Source organism: Tyto alba, unplaced genomic scaffold (assembly GCF_018691265.1).
Source record: "Tyto alba isolate M040663 unplaced genomic scaffold, T.alba_DEE_v4.0 Super-Scaffold_45, whole genome shotgun sequence".
Taxonomy (NCBI): Eukaryota; Metazoa; Chordata; class Aves; order Strigiformes; family Tytonidae; genus Tyto; species Tyto alba.
In genome coordinates this window covers 29,303,388-29,325,331 of record NW_024881321.1, presented here as the reverse complement: position 1 = coordinate 29,325,331, position 21,944 = coordinate 29,303,388, and the positions used below count along the sequence as shown (strand labels likewise).

Here is a 21,944-nt window from a genome sequence, read left to right as displayed (position 1 = left end):
TGCTGATAATTTTCATTCTAGTCTTTATACTTGTATGGGTTTTTATGTCTAGGATGTAACACCTACTGCTCTAAGTCAAGCAGGTGTTTATATAGACTGCAAGAAAACAGTAAATAGCTTCTAGTTAAATTTTATGAATGACACAGTATACTCTCATGAAAAAACCCATGCCACTTCTATGAAGTTTGATTAACTAAGCTTTGTGGAATAACAAGTTCAGGCAAACGAAGTTTAGAAATAAAGATTTATTTTTGAAAAGCAGTGATTCTGAAAGTAATGTATAGTTTATTTTAGGTAATTGGATGAACATGAGGTTGGTAAGTAATGTTGTGGCTGAGCCAAAACAAATCTTGGTATCAGTGAAGTCATTCCTGTAATAATATGGCCAGCTCACAGAATGGTTGGAAACCTGTAATGCATTCAGTAAAGAGCTTCAGGAACAGTTTGAGGTTTGGAAAGCCTGTATGCTAAAGGCTGAAGTTCAGGCTTGATTTTGATTATCCAGGAGAAGGTTTGGAAGTGACTTGATGTGTATATATGAAAGCTTTTCCATGTTTAAGTGCTGATAGTTCAGTGTTTTCTAATCTGTTACGCCAAAATATGACCAGATGTAATTGCTGAGTGGTCAGGCTAAGCAAATTTCATCTGGTAATCACATACACTTTTTTTCGAAGGGAAGATAGCTTAAAAATTGGAAAAGTTTGAGGTGGATTTTACATCACTTGCAGTTATTTTTTAAATCGGTGTTTGCCAAGTTTAAAGAAGTCTACACTTGCACGCTTTAGAAAACTGAAGGACATTAATGTGGATATGTTGAATATTCTCACCACAGCAATTTACGTAATGTAACTTTGAATGTGGGTGTTTATATGTGACTTCAGTAAGTTTTAGGTTGATGTCCTTTTGCTTTACAGGTTTAACTGATTTACTTTAACATCTATGAGCATCTGAACTGATGATGTGGGTCAGCCACAACTTAATGGACTTGGTGCGTTCTGTTCTCATTTGCTGTAGCAGGCAGCCTGTGGCAGGTTACACGGTGATTGTCAGGGCGGGAGAGCAGAACTTCCCACTTAATGTTAGGACTGTAGAATCTGCTGCAGCAGGGGCTGCTACCTCAGCACAGCGAGAGGTGGGACATGTCTGTAGATTCTTGATGTTCCATCATTTGTGTTCTGTGCCCAGCCCCACAGCAGCAGCTAGTGTGCTTTCAGACTTGACTTTTGCAAACCACAGTCACTGAACTTTCGATGGTTAGGCACACTTAAATGAAAAAAACTGTAACTACCTCTCATTTTTCCTGCGACAATTGCAGCCATGTTGTCATTATTGCATTTTGTGAGGGGCTCTGGTGATGGAGTGCCTTCTCTATTCTCTTGACCAAAGCCAGATGGAATTGCCTTATCCTGTAGGAATTCCTGCAGCTGAAATGAGAAGGAAGGTGGGACTGCAAATTCTCTCCTCTTGTGACAGTATTAGGAACAAAATGAGGCACAGGCTTCTGTAAAGCAGTCCCCATTCTGGTGTGCTCACTTTTCTTCTGATGCCCCTGGTAGCCCCCTCAGTTCTCACCAGGCAGCACTAGCCCCTGGAGGAGTTAACAGGCATCACCTTCATTTGTCCACAGTAAATGTGAAGCTGGCATCTGACTGGCCAGCCCTGCAAGAGGTAGCAAGAGAGTTTCTGTCATGGCAGCTAGGCTTTCAGACCTAGTCATCCTATTGATTTAAAGAACAAGTTGAAAGCTTCCATTGATACAGCCCCTAATGGCCATAAATAAAACAAATGTAAAAGAGTGTCAAAGAGCCCACAAACTTTATCTATCTCTAGCACAAGTGGTTTTGCTGTGAAGCCCTGGTTTCACATTTAATGTAGTTTGGTCAGTTCTTGTTTTGGAGATGGTTACTTTGAAACTCTGAATTTTTGTTGCCCGTGGTCTTTACTACTTGTGTCTTTCCCTGTAGCCATCTGCTGTACTCATTAATGAGAAAGGAGTCCCTTGTTTTCACTGTCTTTATTCAAAGATACTGTTTTGAATGTGAATTTAGAAACTTTTTATTCCACTGCTTTCCTTTCAGCAGTCCAAGGGATTATTGTCACTTTCTGGAATCTTCATCCTATTGTCCTATTTTTCCAAATTGGTGGGAAAACCTACCTGGTAAACAATGGTTACTTCAAGAATTTTCCTGTTTATCAGTCAGTTCTGCACTGTTACACTTTTATAGCTAAATAATTCTTACTGTGTGAGTTTATCAAGATTGGGAAGCATCACTAGTATGCCTCAAAAAACCCCTGAGAGTTCATAACTGCATTTTGTATTACGCAAGGTTAGGTACTTGACCATGTCGGTTTATTCTGATCTTGTTTTAAATAAAAATTTAGAAAGCTCAGTGTAAAATTTAATTTCTTGGAAGTAATATATTTGTGTTGTGCTTGTTGTGATGGCCTTAAAAGCCGCCTCTGTACTGCTCTGATTGCTGGTTTCTGTATGGTGTGAAATGCTCTGTGTGTAATTTTACATCTTGGTACCTGCCTTTAGGAAGACTTAACAGGTAGCTGCTGCTGAAATAGACAACAACAGTATCTTGCTCTCCATCCTGCTTTCATTTTCCTGCCATTTTACTTGTATTGGATCGGTTGACTGCATAATGACTTGGTTCTCCTGGGAAACAAATTTCCCCAATGTCTTCTCATGCCCCTTCCAAAAATAACCTGGCTCTTGAAAAGAGCAAACCTGAAACCCTTATAGATTAGCTAGTTCAGACCTGTGGCTTCAAAATGGCTAGGTGAGGTGCCGGGGAAAAAAAAAAAAAAAGGTGGAGTCAGGTGGTCTCAAAATTGGGAGGTGGCGGAAGAGAGAAGGACCACTGTTTGTGGTAATAGCTTTTTTCTAGATTAGATGTAACATCAAGCCTTGTATTTAGTTTGGCCATACAGATTAGGATGATACAGCATTGCTTTCTAAGAGTATGTAATATTGTTTGTGTCAAATGTCCTTTTGCATCTTGTGTGTTAACTGCTACACTTGTTGCTGTGAGCCTGTGAGATATCTGAAAAGGGATTATTAGTATGGCATGCAAGTTTTTTTTCTCTGCTGCTGAAAGGGGAAGTCCAACTCTGCCTTGTGACTGGCTTCTTCCTCACTGTAGCAGCAGGGGCTATTTAAACTCTCAGTAAAGTGTTTCAGCTGAATAGGCAGGGGAGCAATTGCCTTTTTTGTAGTTTTAAGGATAGGGGGGATTGCTTTAAAGTTTTATGGGAGTACACTACCACATCATTGTTTAGGAAACTTCTTTGATCAGCCAAAAGTAATGCTGAAAAAAGCATATGTGTGTGTGTGTGTATGTATTTGTGCCTGGGTTTAGGTGGAGTAGTACCCTGGTCTGGTTCCCCGTCTTGTTGCCCAAAGTTTCCTGGCACAAATCTTTTCAGCTAGAATGTGACTTATGGAACTACCACATGGCTGCCAGTTTCTTGATCCAGTGTTCAAATGAACTTCTAAAACATTCGTCATTTCAATTGAAAACTTTTTTTTTTTTTACATATGTCTGTCACAATCTTGTGCTATTATGTAGTCACTATGTTTGTGTCATATCTTTAACATGAACATTAGGTAGTTTGTATTGCTTGGTTAACTTTCTTTTACTTCAACATACTTTGGCATTTATACCATTCTTTGGGTCAAATGAATTCTTCTAGGTCTTCATATGGTCTGTGTGGAGTTAGTTGTATAAAAGCAGAAAAGTCACATTCTTTACACATATAAGGGAATATTGTGACAGGTTACAGGGCATGTTAATAAGCATATTAAAATGGTTGAATGTATACCATTCAGCAACTGTTACTTGAAAAAAGTTGGTTAGACTCAAAAATATTGAACTTCAAATGGAAAGTTCAATGGTGCATAGATTTATGGATGGTATTAGTTCTAAACCATTGCAGTTCATGTATTCAGGAGCCAGTGCTTTCAATCAAATTCTTAATGTTCTTTGCCTAGTTTTTTCATTATGCTACTAAATTTATAAGCTGTTGCATAACAGTTGGGGTAAAAATGGTAATTTGGAGGTACTGAGGCTTTTTCCCCTCTCTACTTTCTTCAACAGTTCCTTGAAACAGCAATTTGTAAGAAGGAGACAAAAACATAGGGGAGGAAGGAAGTATTGAAATGATGGGTGTGAGTAGAAGATATTTTTATCAGTAATTAAAGGTCAGGGGAAGAGTTGTAAAGAAAAAGTGGAAAATAATAAGGGGTTTGCAGAAAAATTATGTGTTTTGCAAGGAATGGGACGATGAGCTTGGCAGAAGTCTTGATTTGAAGAACCTGAACCATTCTGGGGCTGATACATATAACTTCAATAGTAAGAGTTTTGAAGAAGGATTAACATATGAATATTCTGTAAAGGAAGCAGTGGAATTTAATAGCAATGTGAATGCAAAAGGTGAAGGGAAAAGAGCAGTAAAGATTTCCTGGCTGCAGAGCAGGATGCAAAAGATCTTGGAAGTTGTACGTTCAAGTGGTGAAAAAAGGATTAAACTGATGGGTGGATTGATATTTGTACAAAAGAGAAGTAATTTTAGTTGTACCTTTAATTTTTAATTTAATTGGATGTAATGGGTAAACAGGTATAGATGTCGGCATTAGAGCAGATGCGTTTTGGACAGTGGAGGTGAAGGGGTTCTTGTCTCCTATTTTCTGTTGGAAGTTTGTTTCTTGTATAGACAGGGGAGTAATTGATAAAACCCCTGAGTGTTATTGATGTGTACTTCTACAGGGAAATAGGCTTAAGATACATAGGTGCAAGTAGGGTAACATTTTCTTGGCAAAAAAAATTACTAATTAATCAGATGCAAGGTTCATTTGTTAGTTCTGCTTTGGTTATAATGCAGTTTATCTGGATGAATGAATTCTGTAAACTAATGCTGATATAATTTTGCTTCCAATTTCCCATTTTGAGACTGTACAGTTTATTAACAACCATTTGATGTATCTCTCAGTAAAATTCAGTTCCATAGGGAACTTTGATGGGTTATGTTTTTTGCTTCTTGCCTTCTCTGTGTCTATCCATAAGAGGTGAATAGACAAAATGTTAGGATTGTCATAGAACCATGTAGGTCACTCATTAGTCTTCATGTGACTCTTTAAATGGACTTCCTGGGAAAAGATCTGCCACAGATTGAAGTTAGGTGTTGGTGGTTTGTTTTTCGTTTTTTGTTTTTTTTTTTTTTTTTTTTTTTTTCCCCCCTATAAGATAACAACTGGATAGTTGTGGTTATGAAGTAGTTATTTGCCTGATGGACAGGGAAGGGAGGGATGACTATTGTCAGCCCTACGAGGTAATAGAAAAACTTAAACGGATTGTAAGGGACAGGATTTTTCACTCTCCCACTGCTGTTTTTTGAAGTGTGAAGAGGGAAAATGGCTATAGGCAGGTGGGAAGAAAAAGAGTAGGGAGGCACATACACTTAGTGTTCCAAAGAAGTGGTTACTCGGTCCTTTAGGAAGTGAAATGTGTGTGGTTTTTCAGTTGTATAGGTTTCTTACCTTTACTAGCTAGGAACTGTTCTTGCAGCCAATACAAGAAATATGTGTCTGTTTGCTTCTACTATAATATACTTTGGTTAGAAGAGTTATAAGCCAAGATTGCCTATTAGTTTGGAACTCTGGGAAATCATGTGCTTGATACGACGTGCATAGGCGTGTGACAGCAGGGCTCTAGAAGGATTCATTTCTGTGGTGGAAGGGCATGTGCCCAGGAAATGTGCCAAAGAGGCGGTGAATATGGACACTGTTAGAGCTGACTCACACTGAGGAAGACATGGAGCTTGTGGCTCTAGCATGTTGGCATGCAAACACAGAAGTCTGCTAAATGTTCTGCAGAAGGAATCTTTAATCAGTACTATGACAGAACTTTCATTGTTTTTTTTTTTTTCCTACCAAGTGGCTCTGAAAGCTCTGATACAACTAGTTTATGTCAAAAAAGAATGCATTTAAGCATTAATTGTATACTGCTGTGGCAATTGCAAGAGATAATTGTTGAAGAGTGTACTGCTGCATTAGACTGTAGAATACATTGACCAGTATGTATGTCTAGAAATGAAAATGTGGTATTTTTTCTTGAGAATGGAAGGCAGGAGTTTCAGTGTGTTGGACAATGATTCCAAAGGCAAATAGCTTTTTTTATACCTATATACATGCATAAAATACTGTATTCTGAAGTGGTTCTGCTTAGTCTGAAAAATCATGTTGCCTGTGTTTTTCATGGAAGTCATAGTGTCCAAACTGGAATGAACAATTCTTCTCTTTCCTTGGTCTCTGTTCTGCATTGGCTACCCAGCAGATGCATTTATTTTTTCCTTTGTGGTTGAACATGTTAGATGGCTGACAAACCTTGATTAAAGGACATAAATGCGCCACATGCAAAACCACAATGATTTCTTTGATTGCAGGGACCTTTTGGCCAGCTTGCAGTAAGGACTTGTGTTTAGAAGAGAACCTTTGGGCTCATCTGTATCTCCCTCCCCTCAAAGGGATGGCAGCCCGAGGACAGCTAGCATTCATCCTGACGCCAAGAGACTTCAAAGGAGGTAAGCGCCTCAGAAATGCTCCCCAGACAAAATACTTCTCATCAGTCCTGCACCTCAGCGTGGTAATATTCTTTAGTACAGCATTACCATCTCCTAAAGGTTTCTGCTCATGGCTTCTTCATGAAAATTTTTTGAGAACTCTTTGAAGCCTTATCAGCTGGTTGCAGCCCCCTTAAGATTTATGGAGATGTCCATTGCTGTCAGTAATCTTTGTCCATTTGCTTACGAATGTGCCCCCAGTGTAAGGGGAAAAAGATGTTTTATACTTCCTGGGTTTGTACTGAGACATATGCATCTGTCCTTCCCTTACTTTGTTTTTCATATTTTGAGTGAGGTCCAAACTTGAGCTTTTTTCAAATCATAATCCTTATGGTTAAAGTCAGGGCAAAAAACCCACCCAAATGCTGCTTGCTCCACCATTTTAAAAGGCTTTTTTTTTTTTTTTTTTTATTTCAAATGGATCTCTGAATGATTCCTTAATATCCAGATGATTTCCACCCAGTACTTTGTGTGTTTAAATTTCTAGTAAGCATTATCCCAGAAAAGTTCTGTAGAAACAAATTACTGCATTTCATTCTCCTGGAAGGAAATATGTCCTTAGGATTTTTTTTTTTCCTCATTAGAGAAGCCACCTAGATGCAGCACAGCTGTTTGCCTATCGAATAATTTAGTAGAAAGCAATTGCAAATAAGCAAAAGCTTACCTTGACATCAGAAGTTTAAACACAAAAATACCATGTTAGCTTTTTTATTTATTTTATTATTTTTTTATAAGAGTAGACTTTTCAGGAGTGATTTCCACTCCTTTCCCACCTACCTTCAGGTCACTTCTATGAATACTCAGCTATAGATCTTTCTTTTCTTGTTCTTATTCCAGTAAACATTGTATGAAACCTACTGAGAATATGACTAGAATCATAAGGAAGAACTTTTTTTTTTTTTTTTTTGTCGCTTATTTTTAATGGGAATATCTGGGCCTGTAGCAGACTATTAGTAAATATGAGTTATATATTTGCTGAACAGATGATATTTTTTTTTTCTCTAGGGCTGTGGATTTGGAGAGCATAGTTGGCACTCAGACCATTTAAGCTATATCTGTTCCCAAGTCCTGTAAAGTTTTGCCTTGTTTTATCCATTTATGATGACAGTATATTATTTAGCTATTAGTTTGACTTTTTTAAACCCAAGAGCTTTCTGACTATGTAGAGTACTTTTAATAACTGCTGTCTAGCTAGCCACCTTACTGAGCTCTACTGTATAAATACAAAGGTTCTGTAGATTGTGACTTAAATATGTTGAGGCAGCAAAGTAGTGGATTGTCCTGTAAAATAATATCCCACCTACATCTACACTTAAGTAGTTTTGCAAGAGATTTACCTATGGGTATTATGAAGAACTTACAAATCCTCCAGATTTAAAATGCTTCCAGGTCCTGACTACATTGATAGATTAAATTAGCTTGGGTTTTGCTTGGCTGTGTTCAAATGTTTGGTGGTGGTTGATTTTTATGGATTTTTTTTTTTTTTCCCAAATGCTGAGATTTCTTTTACAATAGTCAGCTTCCTTAGTTTCATTAGAAAATTTTCTTCTGTAATCTTCTACACTTCATATATTGTATGTTGTTCATCTGTAGGAACTTGGATTTTTTTTTTTCTCGATATATATTCTTTCCATGATGTGTTATTTCTATACCCCTTCTTCTGGTGTTCAAAGAGACAAAATAAATATTCAAATTCAAAGAAGGAACCTTTTAGAAAACTGCAAATCTTTTTCTGAAAATTATTCTAATACTTTTTTTAGCTCTACAAGGTATTACTGAAAGCACCAAAATGAGCAGTAGCACACTTCAGCTTGTGTAAATCTTACCAGGTTCATTCTGTTCCTGTAAGAAAAAACAAATCACAAACGTAGTTTGTTTTTATTAATGGGTGGCCTTTCCCCGTGGGCAGATGAGAAGGAAACAAAGACACCTTTTATTTCCTTCATTTGAGTGGCCTTCTAGTGTCAGTGAAAGTGGAGGTGTTTTTGTTTGTTTTTGTTTTGTTTGGTTTTTAAATAAATTTGGTCTTATGCCTATTCTCTAGGAATTTGGCAAGAAAGAGCAGAAACAGAGCTGAGAGTTGCTAGAGTTCTTTCTAGTCTAAAATAAAATCCGTTGATGGACATACATTCTGATAAAATGAGACACCTAGCTGTAGGGGGGAAATGGTGCATTATTTGAAGGCTCTGGAATTCATGAAATACTTAAAGAATTCCTTTCAAAAGTAACTCCAGTTACTGCTTCTTCAACTTTTCCTGGAGGGAAGTGATATTCAAAGCAATAGTATTTCTCTTTGTAGCCTTTCAAATTGATAGTAAAATCCAATCATTCATTTAAGAAGCAAAATAAATTTTAACTCTTCACTTTAGAAGTATGCCAGATGATCTGCTTCATCATGGCTAGATTTGTGCTCATACTTTCTTGATTAATAGATTATCTTTACCTATGTTGCATAATATCTGATTTTGTTCCTCTTACGCTTCAAACCCTGAAAGCAGGATATTAATTTCCAAGGTTAAAGATGGCTAATTCACTGCAGCTGTTGGTGTTTCAGTTATTTTTCACCTTTTTAAGAATTCTGGACAGTACGTGAAGACTCTACTCTAAAATGTGCACTGTTAGTTGTGACAGGATTGGGGAGGGAGAAGGAGAGGACATCTTTGGTGGCTAAGGCAACCTCGGTGTCTTTACTCCTGTTCTCTCATAAAATAGTTTCTTGTGTTCTTCAAAACCAACAGTTGTCTGTCCATGCCACCAGACTCTCAGGTGCTCTGAAGCCAATGTCTTTAGGAAATACTATAGTTTGGTTTATTTAATGAAATCTGTAATAACATAATCAAATAGCTTCCCTCTTCATAAAATGATACACCAATCTATAGAAGCTCATGATGTTGTAATAGGTGGAAATAGATGGAAGAACATTAGCAGGTGAATAGATTGTCAAAGAAAAGTTCAAGTGAAGGATTATTCCTTGTAACGAGGCTAGAGAATTTTTTGTTTGTCAGATATGGAAGAAAAACAGTAGTACTTACTGAGGTTGCCTTTAAGAACAAACTATACTGTCTTAGAAAGGTGGTGTGAATCGGCCCTGAAAGGTTTATTTTTTCCTGACTTTGTCTTCTGTGACTGCAGTTCCAAAAGCTTGCAAAAACATGATAGCCTTTATTGATAGATGTTAAACAGTCATAGAAACCTAGATATGGAGTGGTAGAATTGGTTTGTCCATTTGCAATTGAAAGGGCTTGATTATTTACTACTTATACTAACAGAATTGGGTACCCATGGTGTTCAAATTTTGCAGAAACTGAAATGTAAATACCTTTCTTTTGTGATCTGTAATTCTCTGTCACGTCCCTTTTGCCTGTCAAAAGAGTTACTGTACGATTTTGAGCAATCCAACTGGCATTTGGATAGGCTGTTGGAAGTTCAAGGGTGCATTGCTTACCTCCTCTGTCCAAGGATTTTGTAGTGCAAAGAATGGAATGAAAGCAGGTAGTGGCATGCTGTTCATTTTACAGTGTTAACATATGGCAGCACTGGATCTAGTTCTGATTAGATTTAAATTGAACTGATAATATATATAGGTAATATTTATAACTGGTCAAGAAATTACAAGAATTGAGGCAGTGAGTTAGAGCTGTATGTATTCCTTGCCAAAACATGTGTTTTCTGAATAACAGTAATAGCCACCTTGTACTGTTAAAGAACTCACTTTTGGCAAGTGGTATCTTTTCTAATACCAATCTGTGGGTCTAGAAATTGAACAATTAACTAACAACTGGAAAGTCTGCAAATCCTGATGAGTTTCGAGGCTCTAATGGCCATATATGAATTAATAGCTGCCTTCTCTCTAAAGCCTAAAATAATAATTGTCTTGTATATGTATTCTTTATTTATGAAAGGATAAGCTCAAGGGAAAGGGCATTTAAAGTATTTTGGAGGTCTTGATACTTCTTGACACAGGTTTTTAGATTTGAGGCAGTTGGCAACATATAGTGTTGTTGTGGAAAGGTTTGACCTTGTCTAAGAGGAGCAGGAACCACAAATACATAAATGCCATTTCCCGTCACTGCCTTGATTCATCATTTATGTCATTGTGTAAAACGTATTTTTTCTCATTGATCTGTGTTTATCTCTGCGTATAAGCTCACAAATGTCCATGTGAGTTAGTAATTAATGACAACTCCAATGCCAGGGTGTGCCTCTTCATCTTCTCTAACAAGGCAGTGACTACTGTTGTGACTTGGTGTTGAAAGGAGATGGTGAATGAAAAAATGGTGCCTGAAGCTGAACTTGATGATTGTGAGAAAAGTATTTTGAAGCGATATATGAGCGACCATATTCTTTAAGGTGTATTCCTCTTTGGTTTATCTTTTTTTTACTCTTTTTATGAGGGGTATCAGAGTAATAAATATTTTCAGATTCATTTTAAACAGGTGGTTTTGTGCTTCTATCTTCAGTGGGTTGCACAGCTTCTTTTGGGGCCGGATGTTCTTTGTTGGGGGAGTGATAAGAGAGCATCTTTGGCATTATGTGATTCTGCCACCTGGTGGCTTTGTCAAGCAGCATGGGCTTCAGAGGCATAGTTAAAAGCACAAGTGTGAAGAAGTTCTGAAAATAATCCTTCTTTCCTTCCAAAACTGGTAGTGAGTGGGTAAGGTTGCTTAAAGTAGATACAGAAGACAAGTTCCATGATCTCTGCGTCATGTTTTTGAAGTCAGGCATCTAAGAATCAGCATGCAAGTATTTGAGAAGCTTCTGGTTGCTACAGGTGTCAGACTTCCCTGTGTGTTTTTATGTATGAAGTTAACAGAAGACAAATCTCCATGACGAGTAGTAAAAAGCTGTAGCAGGAACATGACTTAAAGTGGTTATCCTTTTGCATACATTGTGTATCTCAAGGTTCTTTTAATATGGTTTCTTGTGCTGGAGAATCAATATGACTGTTAGTACTAAATTTATACCAGTATTGAAATAAAAGTCTCTCTGGCCTGTGTTGCTTTGGCATATACACCAGCTAAACTGAAATTTTTATTGAACAAAATAGCACGCATCACATTGTGAAATGCCTATCAGTTTTGGAACTAGTTTGTTCTTTTTAGATTAATTGGGGTTCTGTCTGAGGTATTCTGTTTCTGTTTTTCAATACTGTAGATTTTTCTGGTAACCCAGCGATGGTAAAACTTTTAGTATATAGATCAACTTAAGCTAGTTCTTATTTTTATTAGTGAATCTGTTGCATTATTTCAATCAAGTATGTAATTTATAGCTCATGAGTGTTGAAATAAGTTAAAGTGCTTGTTATTATAGATTCTAAATGGAATTTGGAGATGGCTAGTCTCTAGAACTAAATAAGGCTTTTATATGTATTTATAAATACCCTCTATGCTGCTGCTAATTGTGTACCATGAATTTAAGGTGGGAAATACCCTTTCTCGCAGTAAATTTAAGGTGGGAAATTTTTTCTCAAGATAGAGGGAGGCATTTTATTTCACTTAGAGACAAACATGCTCACTGTTGTACTACTGTTTTCAGATTGTATTTGTTGACTTCCTGGATTTAAGACTTTTAATTAAATTTCAAATTACTGTATAGGTTACTTGATGCTCTTACTTGCAAGTCCTTCAAGTCCTTCTCTTTTGTGGTTCTGTTACTTTTTCCTCTGCAACCTGTCCTTCCCTCAAGAAAGGTGATTTAGAAACATTTTCATCAATACATACTGTGGCTTGATTGCTTTAGGTTGGTCTCTCTTGTATGATATCATAGTGCTAAGAAATGAGCGAGTATGTTCTTGTAAAAAAAAAACAAAAACCCCCCAAAAAAACAAAAAACCACATCTCTAAAGATAGGCCTTGCCATGTTTATTCAGATGTTTTATTAACTTTGTATGGACTTAAACCCGAACATTTTAGTTTTGATTACTCTGCATATGTTTTCTATACTCCTTTCAGTTGCAATGTTCTTCTGAGACTGTAGAGGAGTTTTCTGGTGGATGCCCTTTTTCAGTGTATAGTCCTTGACTTTTACATATTAGGAGAAGTTGTTTATCTGCTGTACTGTACTTACTTTACAAATACTTTAAGGGTGTAACAGTGATTTAACAGAGAATACTTAGAGGTAAAGCTGCTATTGTAAGGTTTTTGCGTGGTTCCAGAGTTAAAATCAGAAGTCAGACCTCAAGAGCAGCAAACTAGTTTGGAAAGAATTTATAGAAACTCTGCCTTTCTATAAGAGCTTCTTTTAGATTCCAGAGCTGTTCCTTTTCTCAACTTCATGGCATCAGAGGAAAACCTCTTGTTCCTACTGTGAAAAAGGAACTGTTCCATGTGCCCTCATTAATGTCCTCAACTCTGTTTATAGAGAAATAATAATCCTAAATTTGGATTGCTGACTCACCATGTCTCCGCTGTATTTGGAAGCAAATTCACTGCTGTGTTGTGACTGATGCTTAGAAGAAGAAAACTGGTTTTATTTCAGATCTTAAAATAGAGCAGTGAATGTTGCTTTTCTCGGTATATAAGCATAGTATCTTCTTGAAAATGTAAATGATTATGTGTAATATATAATTACTAATCTAGGCTGTAGAAGAAAATATAGTGCTTTTGGTGTTCTGTTTGAGAGGAAAAGTGGGGTATATACACTGAAGAATGTGAGAAGTACAAGCCAAAGAAAAAAAAGAATTTGGGCAGCTTTAAAGAGGAAAATGACAGTAGGTGTTAGGGAATGTGAAGCATGCCAGAGATACTCTGGAAAGGAAGGAAAGGAGGAGGCATGTTGTTCTGCTGGTGCCTAAGTCAACGGATAGTAGTGCTCTGTTTGCCTTGTGCTGTTGTTACAAGGCATAAAGTAAGTATATGTAGGTTACTGACTTTAAGCTATAATATATATTAAGGAATTCATTAAAACTGTCTCACCAAAAGCAGTTATTTGCGTTTTCTTGTTAAGCAATGCATGCAGATTTTAAATCTAAAACTAAAAAAAAAAAAAAAACAAAAAACAAACAAAAAAAACAAACAAAAAAAACCCCAAAAAACCACAAAGAAGTCCAGACAAATTTAGTTAAAGGTGATAGTAAGTTTCACTACAATAGTAGTTACATCTGTTCAGATACTTCATGTGAATGATGAAAACTTAAAAAAAAAAACCACCCAAAACATCCATGAAATTGAGTAATATTTCTGTGGCAAGGGAGAGGGGGAACCATAGGGAATTAAAAATCTCTTTGAATCTAGGGCTATATAGATAAAAAGATGCTATAATTGTAATAGACTACTATTGCGTAGCTTCAGACTGTGATACAAATACAGTTCTGTGTGTGTTCCCCAACTGCATTTCCATACTTGTTTTAAAGTGTAGTATTACTGAGCTTACTGGATCCCTGGCTTTTATCTTGCAAATTCAGACATGTGGCCCCAAGGCAATCATGATGAAAGTTTCAGGAGCAAAGACTGAACAAAGTGGGAAAAGAATTGAAAAGGATAAATGATGATTTTACAAGACTGTTTAATTGTGTTACATGATTGTGTAACTATGTAATTATATTCTTAAACAACAGGTTTTATTTAGTTATTTTATGCTAGTGCTAATTTCTAATTTTCAGCTGTAGGATTTAGAAGCTAATTTTTATGGAGAATTTTTCTTCTGGGAAATTGTACCTTATTTCAAGTTGTTAGCTCTTTAAATCCACAAGGTAATCGAGATGATAGAAGAGGGAAGATACATCTCTTGTTGTCTCCTTGGATGTTTGTTTGGTTTTGTTTGTTTTTTTTTCTATTTTTGAGAGGATTATGGAGTTTGTTTGCCCTATCTTGTTCTTTCCCACCCAGGCAATTCCACTGAAATAAAAAATAGTGATACAGTTGATGTGTGTTGTGTTTAAATAACCATGAAAACTAAATGTAAGTTTTACAGGCACACAGAAGTTTAATATTCAGGGAATTTCATGCAGCTTTAAAAGATAGGTTATCAGACTGAAGCAAAATACATATATAAAATTTTGATCAAGTTTAGGGAGATTACTGGACATTAAATGACTTACTATAAGACATACCTCTGAAGCATACTTGTTCTCGAGCTGTTGGGACCTAGAGCCTTATGGGGACAGGCAAAATCTGAAAGTCTTAGCAGCAAAATAAATATTTCAGTACTATAAGGGACTTTCTCAGGATGAACAGTATTTCTTGGAATATCTGTGGTGCTTGCAGAAAGTAAGCATTATCAAAATGGAGAATGTGGATACTAAGATTATATTTTAGAAGTACATTTTCTCCCTAAGAAATGTATTCCATTCTCTTTTAAAATATTGTTAACAAGTCTGTGTTCGTCAAATAATATTAGTTGACTGCTGAAGATAGGTATCTAAATTCAGCTGGATCGGTGTGTTAAAAACAGCTGATGATGAAGGAACTCTAATCCAGGCTCCTACCTAAATATAGTGCAATGTATGTAAACTGAAGGTAGGTGGGAAGGGCTGTGTGCATTTACCTACAGAAGGTTCATTACTGAGACCAGAGGGGGGACAGATATGGAAGGAACTACAGCTGTAATAATGACTAAAAGGCTTAAGTGAGTACTAACGGCTAAAATTTTCTAATCGCTCCAGGGATTTAGCAAAAGTTATGTTCTGCAATACATTTATCACTTTTCTAAAAGTTTTAATCCATCTTTATAAGTGAGCGTTCAGAGTCTTACCTGCCCTGGCTGTGAGCTGTTATTTTTACATCAAATTTTATTTTGCAGGATAAAGTAAATGAATATTATTGCTATTTATGTGCTCCTTGCTGTGAGAGACCCCAGCATTTTTATGCTAGAAGTCTTGTGAATGTTTGGTACACAGAGTTAAAACTAACAAACCATAATATAATTTGATAATCATAAAAACTAAAACAAAACTCACCATATGTTCCATGCAACAATTTAATTTGATTGTGTCTGTGGTAGATTTATGACCTTGCTTTAAAACATGCTTAAAGATTGGTACTGCAAGGAAAAGGTGGACTAACTACTTCTCTTAGTGTATTTGGGAATAAGATGCTGTAAACAGCAGAAAAAAAATGGGTCCAGTCTTTTTCTTAGCATTGTGTATTGTATATCTTGTGTTAAACATTTCTATAATACGTATCAAGGTTTCCCTTAAGAGTATAGTAGCTTGATTTTTACTTTTTTTGTTAGCTTTTATTTTACTAGCTAAAGCTAGCAAATTGCTGTAGTCATCATAAATAATCTTTATTACTCATTTGCTTCGTCTTTCTTGAACACAGTTGTCCAAAATTCTATACCATATATCAGATGCATAAGCATTAGTGGAGAAGACTCGCCAGTTAGGTCAGAGACAGATGACTGTTCAAGAAAATGAAACAATGGAGAGATGTAAAGAATAAATTTTAAATTAAATTCAACCTAGACAGGAGTCAGGCTTATTAAAGAAGATATTTTGGAGTCTCTCTACAAATAAGGACATTGTTTTCTAAGGAAAGGAAATTAATTTTATGTAATGTAATTATTATTTGGTATTCTGAATGTCATAATCAGAGTTCTAAAATGTAAGTTCTTTCTCCTCCATTTTCCCTGAGTGGCCCCTGTCTGTCTCTTTCTTGTCTCAGAAGACACTTTTGCAAAATGTACTATTTGGGCGTGTGACAAGAACAAGAGGTGGGTGCCTTTTGGGAGTTAATATGCTGGTGAACTCAGGCTCAGAATACTTGTCCAGTTCTAGTCAGCATGAAGAGGTTTCCTGCTACTTGACTTTTTGGTAGGGATTAAAGAGAAGTTTATTCTTCCCTGGATACTGTCTATATTCTAGTAGTATTAGTACAAAAGAGGTACCATTACATGAGCTTGAGTGTGACATTAAGAGTATGCATCAATTATTTGGATGTAATGAACCTGCAATGTCTGTGCTCATACCCACTGGTAAATGTGAAGTAGTTTCCCTCTTGTTAATTAAGAGAAACAGAATTTAAAAGTTAGTGTTATTTCAAAAGTGTAGGTTCTTTCTTCAGCAAAAAGAATGGAACAAGTACAATTAACTTAATAACTGGTTTATTATTTTTTTAAACTTAAAACATTTTTTCTGTTGCTTTTGTTTTACAGGATACAAAATTATGGATAATAATGGAATATCTGGGTGGAGGCTCTGCCCTTGATCTAGTAAGTAAATTATGTATGATTTTTCTTATTTTACCTCACATAATTATTTTCCCAATTTATAATTCTGGAAACTATAATATGTCATTTGGCTATGACAATGTTTGCTTCCAGTAAAGGAGAAAAGTATTTGTCAATGCCAGGAAAATGTTATTTTCCATGAGGCAAGAATTATTATTTGTATAAATGGAAGGGAACTAAGCAACATAATATCTGAAGCAGAATATACACTTCTTGGAATGCTAATCTTCAGTCAGCCAGAGAGCACTAGTGACTGAAAATAGATTTTTTTCTGTCTCTTAATTCTGCCACCACAACTCCTCCTAATGTATACATTTTAATATGTGCCCCCCCCACCCCCCAACAAATGAACGAAAGTTTCCCTGTTTGGAGTCTCATTGAAGTCTACATAGGCAGAAACACAATTTAGACTGGTATTAAAATGTATATTTCAAAGAAATGGGAGGAGCTGTGGACTTCCTTGAGGGTAGAGAAGCATTAGAGAAAGACCTGGATAGACTAGAGAGCAGGACAATCACCAACCATATAAAATTTAACAAGAGCAAGTGCTGCATCCTGCACCTGGGATGGAGTACCCAGTTCTGAATCATAATTCAAAAGGGTCAGTGCAGATTACATTTTCTGTGATTGGATTCACTTAAGCTATTAAAAAAATCCCAACAAAATCACAGACCATCTTATACTTATTGTGAGTTTTAAAAATAATAATATAGAAATAAAAATGAATGTTTTAAGTATGTGAAAATTGTCATAGCAATTGAGGCAGAATGTCTCTGTAGCATAGTTCGCTGATCTCAGTGGCTTGAGGAAAGAGCGAAAGGAAAAAGGTCAGTGTAGAGGGATTCTGCTGGTGACATCCAGAAGACAGGAGAGGGTAGAAAATGCAGGTTTCCTGCAGTTGTGCTGCTCTATTTTAATTGCAGTTACCTTTTGGGACCCATTTATACCTTTAGTTTCCACATCCTTTTAAAAGGCATTCCGTGGTTGTGTAGAAATGGATAATGTTCCCCATAAAGATATGCTGAAAAGAGTTCATTGTTTGATATTTTTTTCCTAAAAGAAGAGAGATTGGACACTGGGTTTGCTGTTATAAATTAATAATTTCTTCATGCTTCAAAAAGGTATAAAAGAGCAGGAAGAAAACAGATATTACTGTATTTTCTTTTCTTTTTTCTTTTTTTTTTTTTTTTTTTTTTAATCACACACATTTCACTTGTGTGATGACCACATGTTTATTCCCTAAGTTTGTTGCCTAGAAATAGTACAAAGTCTTTGGTCACATCCTAAATGTTACTGAAGAAATTGTGACACAGAGCTGAAATCATCATGTAAGTGTATATTAAGCATTTTGTGTGTGTTTAATGCATTTTCAACTTACGTGCTGCTGCATGTTTTCCTAATTCTAACATGCACATTATGGTTCTTGGCTAGAATCTGGTAGGACAACTGGCACACTTTATCACGTTTCTGTATGCGAGGGAAGACAGAATGGGAACCTTGAATTCCATGTTTGAAGCATATACATGTCATGTTAGCCTGGTGTTTTCTGTACTTGAATATGCACTGGCTTTTTTGAAAATTACACCTCGCAAGAAAAAGTACATTTAATGCAATTACATGTATGTTGTTCAACTTTGAGTGTAATTTAGGTTTGTGGCTGAGGTACAAGCACTAGTATTCTCAGCCTTAATATGTTTTCACTAACTTCCTCCTCACTACGGTGAGCTAACATCTGACAGAAGAGGTTTTCCTCCAGTAGATGTGCTGTATCATGTTAACAAGTCTTGAACTGGTGCTCGCAGACTAGCCGGAGCAAATCCTTGAGAATGTCTTAGTGATTTCAGGGAACGGCAATATCATGTGTATTATCAAAGCTAAAGAAAAGCCAAAAAAAATTGTAAGTAAAGCAAATACATTGTCTGTGTTACATGAAATCTTATCTCTGTTCCTACCTATTAGCCTTCCCCCAGCCCAGGGTGCTCCCAGCCCCGTCCAACCTGGCCTTGAACCCTTCCAGGGAGGGGGCAGCCACAGCTGCTCTGGGCACCCTGTTCCGGTGTCTCACTACCTTCACAGTAAAGAATTTCTTCCTTATATCTAATCTGAATCTAACCTCTTTCAGTTTAAAACTGTTACTCCTTGTCCTATCGCTACAGTCCCTGACAAAGAGTCCCTCCCCTTCATTCCTGTAGCCCCCTTTAAGTACTAGAAAGCTTCTATAAAGTCTCCCTGGAGCCTTCTCTTCTCCAGGCTGAACAACCCCAACTCTCAGCCTGGCCTCACAGGGGAGGGGCTCCAGCTCCGTGAGCATCTTCGTGGCCTCTTCTGGAACAGCTTGAGCAGGGCCAAGCCCTTCTTTTGTTGGGAGCCCCAGAGCTGGACACAGCACTGCAGGTGGGGTCTCATGAGAGCGGAATAGAGGGGGAGAATCCCCTCCCTTGACCTGCTGTCACACTTCTGTTGATGCAGCCCAGGATGCAGTTGGTTTTCTGGGCTGTGAGTGCACATTGCCAGGTCATGTTGAGCTTTTGTCAACCAACATCCCCAAGTCCTTCTCCTCGGGGCAGTTCTCAATCCAGAAAATTTTTATGTGAAATGCTCTTTCTCACAGAGTGCAGCTTCAGAGATAGTGATTGTGTTTCAGTGACTGCTATTGTGGAGTAAACTAGAATACTGGAATATTTCTAATATTAATTGTTGTCTGCAAACTTTCAGTCTCTCTTGACATGCCCTTATTGGTTAAGAAGCCTCTCTGGGTAGCGACCTTTCCTATGTCCCTTCCGAGTTAGTAGCATACTCACTTTTAGAATTTATATCCGTTTTAAAGAGCTCTGAGATCTTCTACCACTGCTATTTCTTCTCATAAGAATTAAATTACTTGGAATCGTTAATTCTGACAATTTGCAGATTTATAGCTTTGGTTTTATATGAAAAAAAGTTAACTTTTAAAATATGGAATCCTCTGTCAGCCTAGCAGTTTGAGTTGTGTTTTAGAGAGCTTCACAGAATCCCTTGTAGTATATAGTAATAGGATATGTGATTGTTGTGGTACTTTATATGCCTTAATTTCTTTCTCAGACCTTGAGATTTGGGACCATGTAGGGCCTGTGGAGTTGCATATCTAAATTCAGTGTAATCCTAATAATCAGATTATGATGCAGATGCTTTTCAAATGCAGTGTATATATCTATGACCTGACCACAAAGCAGCGATTTGAAACGGTATCTTTATGGAGCCTTTAACAAACTTGAAAAAGTGGTTTAGATAAATTAAGTATTTCTTTGCTTGCTGTTCATAAGGCCGCTTAGTCTAGAACTATGTATTTTTTTAAAAGAATATTCTGGATTGTATTTCATGTTACAAAGTTAGCAAATTGGAAATTTTGAGATGTGACAGAGTTTTATAGTCTTTTTATAGTCAGTGTTATTTCTGTTCTCTGTTTCTCCATTATATATATATATATATATATATTTATACCCATGCATATATATAAAAATATTTATTGTGCCTCCTAGTTAGAACCTGGCTCACTTGATGAAATCCAGATTGCTACAATATTGAGGGAGATACTCAAAGGACTCGATTATTTGCATTCAGAAAAGAAAATCCACAGAGATATTAAAGGTAAATTGTTTTTTACTTGTATTATTGTAACATTAGAAGAACTCATCTGATATAAATGAATACCCTTCCAGTGTCAAATGTCTTAATTTCTGCTATTTCCTCTTCTTTATTCCAGCTGCTAATGTATTGCTATCTGAACAAGGAGAAGTAAAACTAGCAGATTTTGGAGTAGCAGGACAACTAACAGATACACAGATAAAGAGGAATACCTTTGTGGGAACACCATTTTGGATGGCACCTGAAGTAATAAAGCAGTCGGCATATGATTCGAAGGTAAGGTATTTCAACACATTAACCAAAGTCCCTTCCTTTTTAAACTTGAATTACATAGGTTGCTCTTCAGAACGTAGCTAATAACTGTGGCTGTGTCTAGACAGGTGCATGTTTAGATAATACTTAGCAGCTAAAAGCTGTTGGCAATGAAAGAAGCTTTCATAATTTATACCTAAACCCTAAGTTTCCTTCTGTATTAAGCCCATCCAGAGGTCCAGAAATATTGTGATATTGAGAAGTATATCCTGTCACCCTTTATCCTGCTCTTATCGATGAGTATTTTTGATGATTGTTTAAAAGTAGAAGAGACCAAATACATACAAAATGTTAATATGCTTCCACTTGTTTTTAGAAAAAAAATAGCAACACTGTTGAAGAATATGGATTTGGTGGGTGTGGAAGTGTTTTTTGAAAATGCTGTTACTCATCTGTGGAAGAATGTGCTACATAGGTCTATGCTACACTCTGACGATGTTCTTTTAGATATTCCATACAGGGAAGGTTTAATGTTTAATATCATATTTATGTGTTTGTAGATACAGGATTTTGATTTAGCAGAGCGGTACAGCAACAAACTGAAATCACAACATGAGCACAATATATCAATTGTAATACACAGTTCACAATAGAAATGTGAGTCCAATTACTGGTCTCCATATGCTCATCAGCATGTCACTGGGTGTCCCCAGTTGCTGGGAAGGAATATGTGCATTGAAGCCAGCTCAAGCCCATTGCTCTTTGAAAAGTTCTTTTTGTTGGTTACATGCTTTTTATACTTATATTAGGCTAAGCTACATATGTACCTCCTTGCTGCCTCTCCCTCCCTCTTGCCCCATGCTGGTCTGGCTAGCTCAGTAAGATGTTGCTGTGATGATTATATCAGGGAAGGCTATTTGCACAACCCAGTGACCCACTGGTGCAGCTGTATATCCGAAACAAAGGTCATCCTCAAATCCCACTTGTGTTAAGATCAGCTTTCTTTATGATAATTAGCAGTCATTCCTGTGTGCTTCCCTGAGCTTATCTTTCTTGCCCTGTCTCCGCTGATCCCCTTGTAGTGATTTGTTGATTGGCCACATCTCCATGGAGTGAAACAGGTCAGTGTGTTTCTTTGCACCCTCATCCACAAAAGGAACTCGCGCATACTGACTGGCCTAGGCTGTTTGTAGTGTTACTTCCTTCCCTATTTGATATCTTTCTGTAGAGAGGCTGTCTAAAAATAACTAGCAGAGCTCTGTAGAGCCTCTAGAAGCTTA

General features: G+C 36.8%; 1 protein-coding gene across 2 annotated transcripts in view; it reads left to right on the top strand.

Moving 5' to 3' along the window:
- The window catches only part of STK24 (serine/threonine kinase 24), a 69,141-nt gene that overhangs the window by 27,261 nt on the left and 19,936 nt on the right, over window positions 1-21,944 (top strand). For both annotated transcript variants that reach the window (XM_032997118.2, XM_042806121.1), the window contains exons 3-5: window positions 16,717-16,773; window positions 20,307-20,415; window positions 20,531-20,688. In XM_032997118.2, the coding sequence (XP_032853009.1) occupies window positions 16,717-16,773; window positions 20,307-20,415; window positions 20,531-20,688 (324 nt within the window). The remainder of the gene's footprint in view (window positions 1-16,716; window positions 16,774-20,306; window positions 20,416-20,530; window positions 20,689-21,944) is intronic.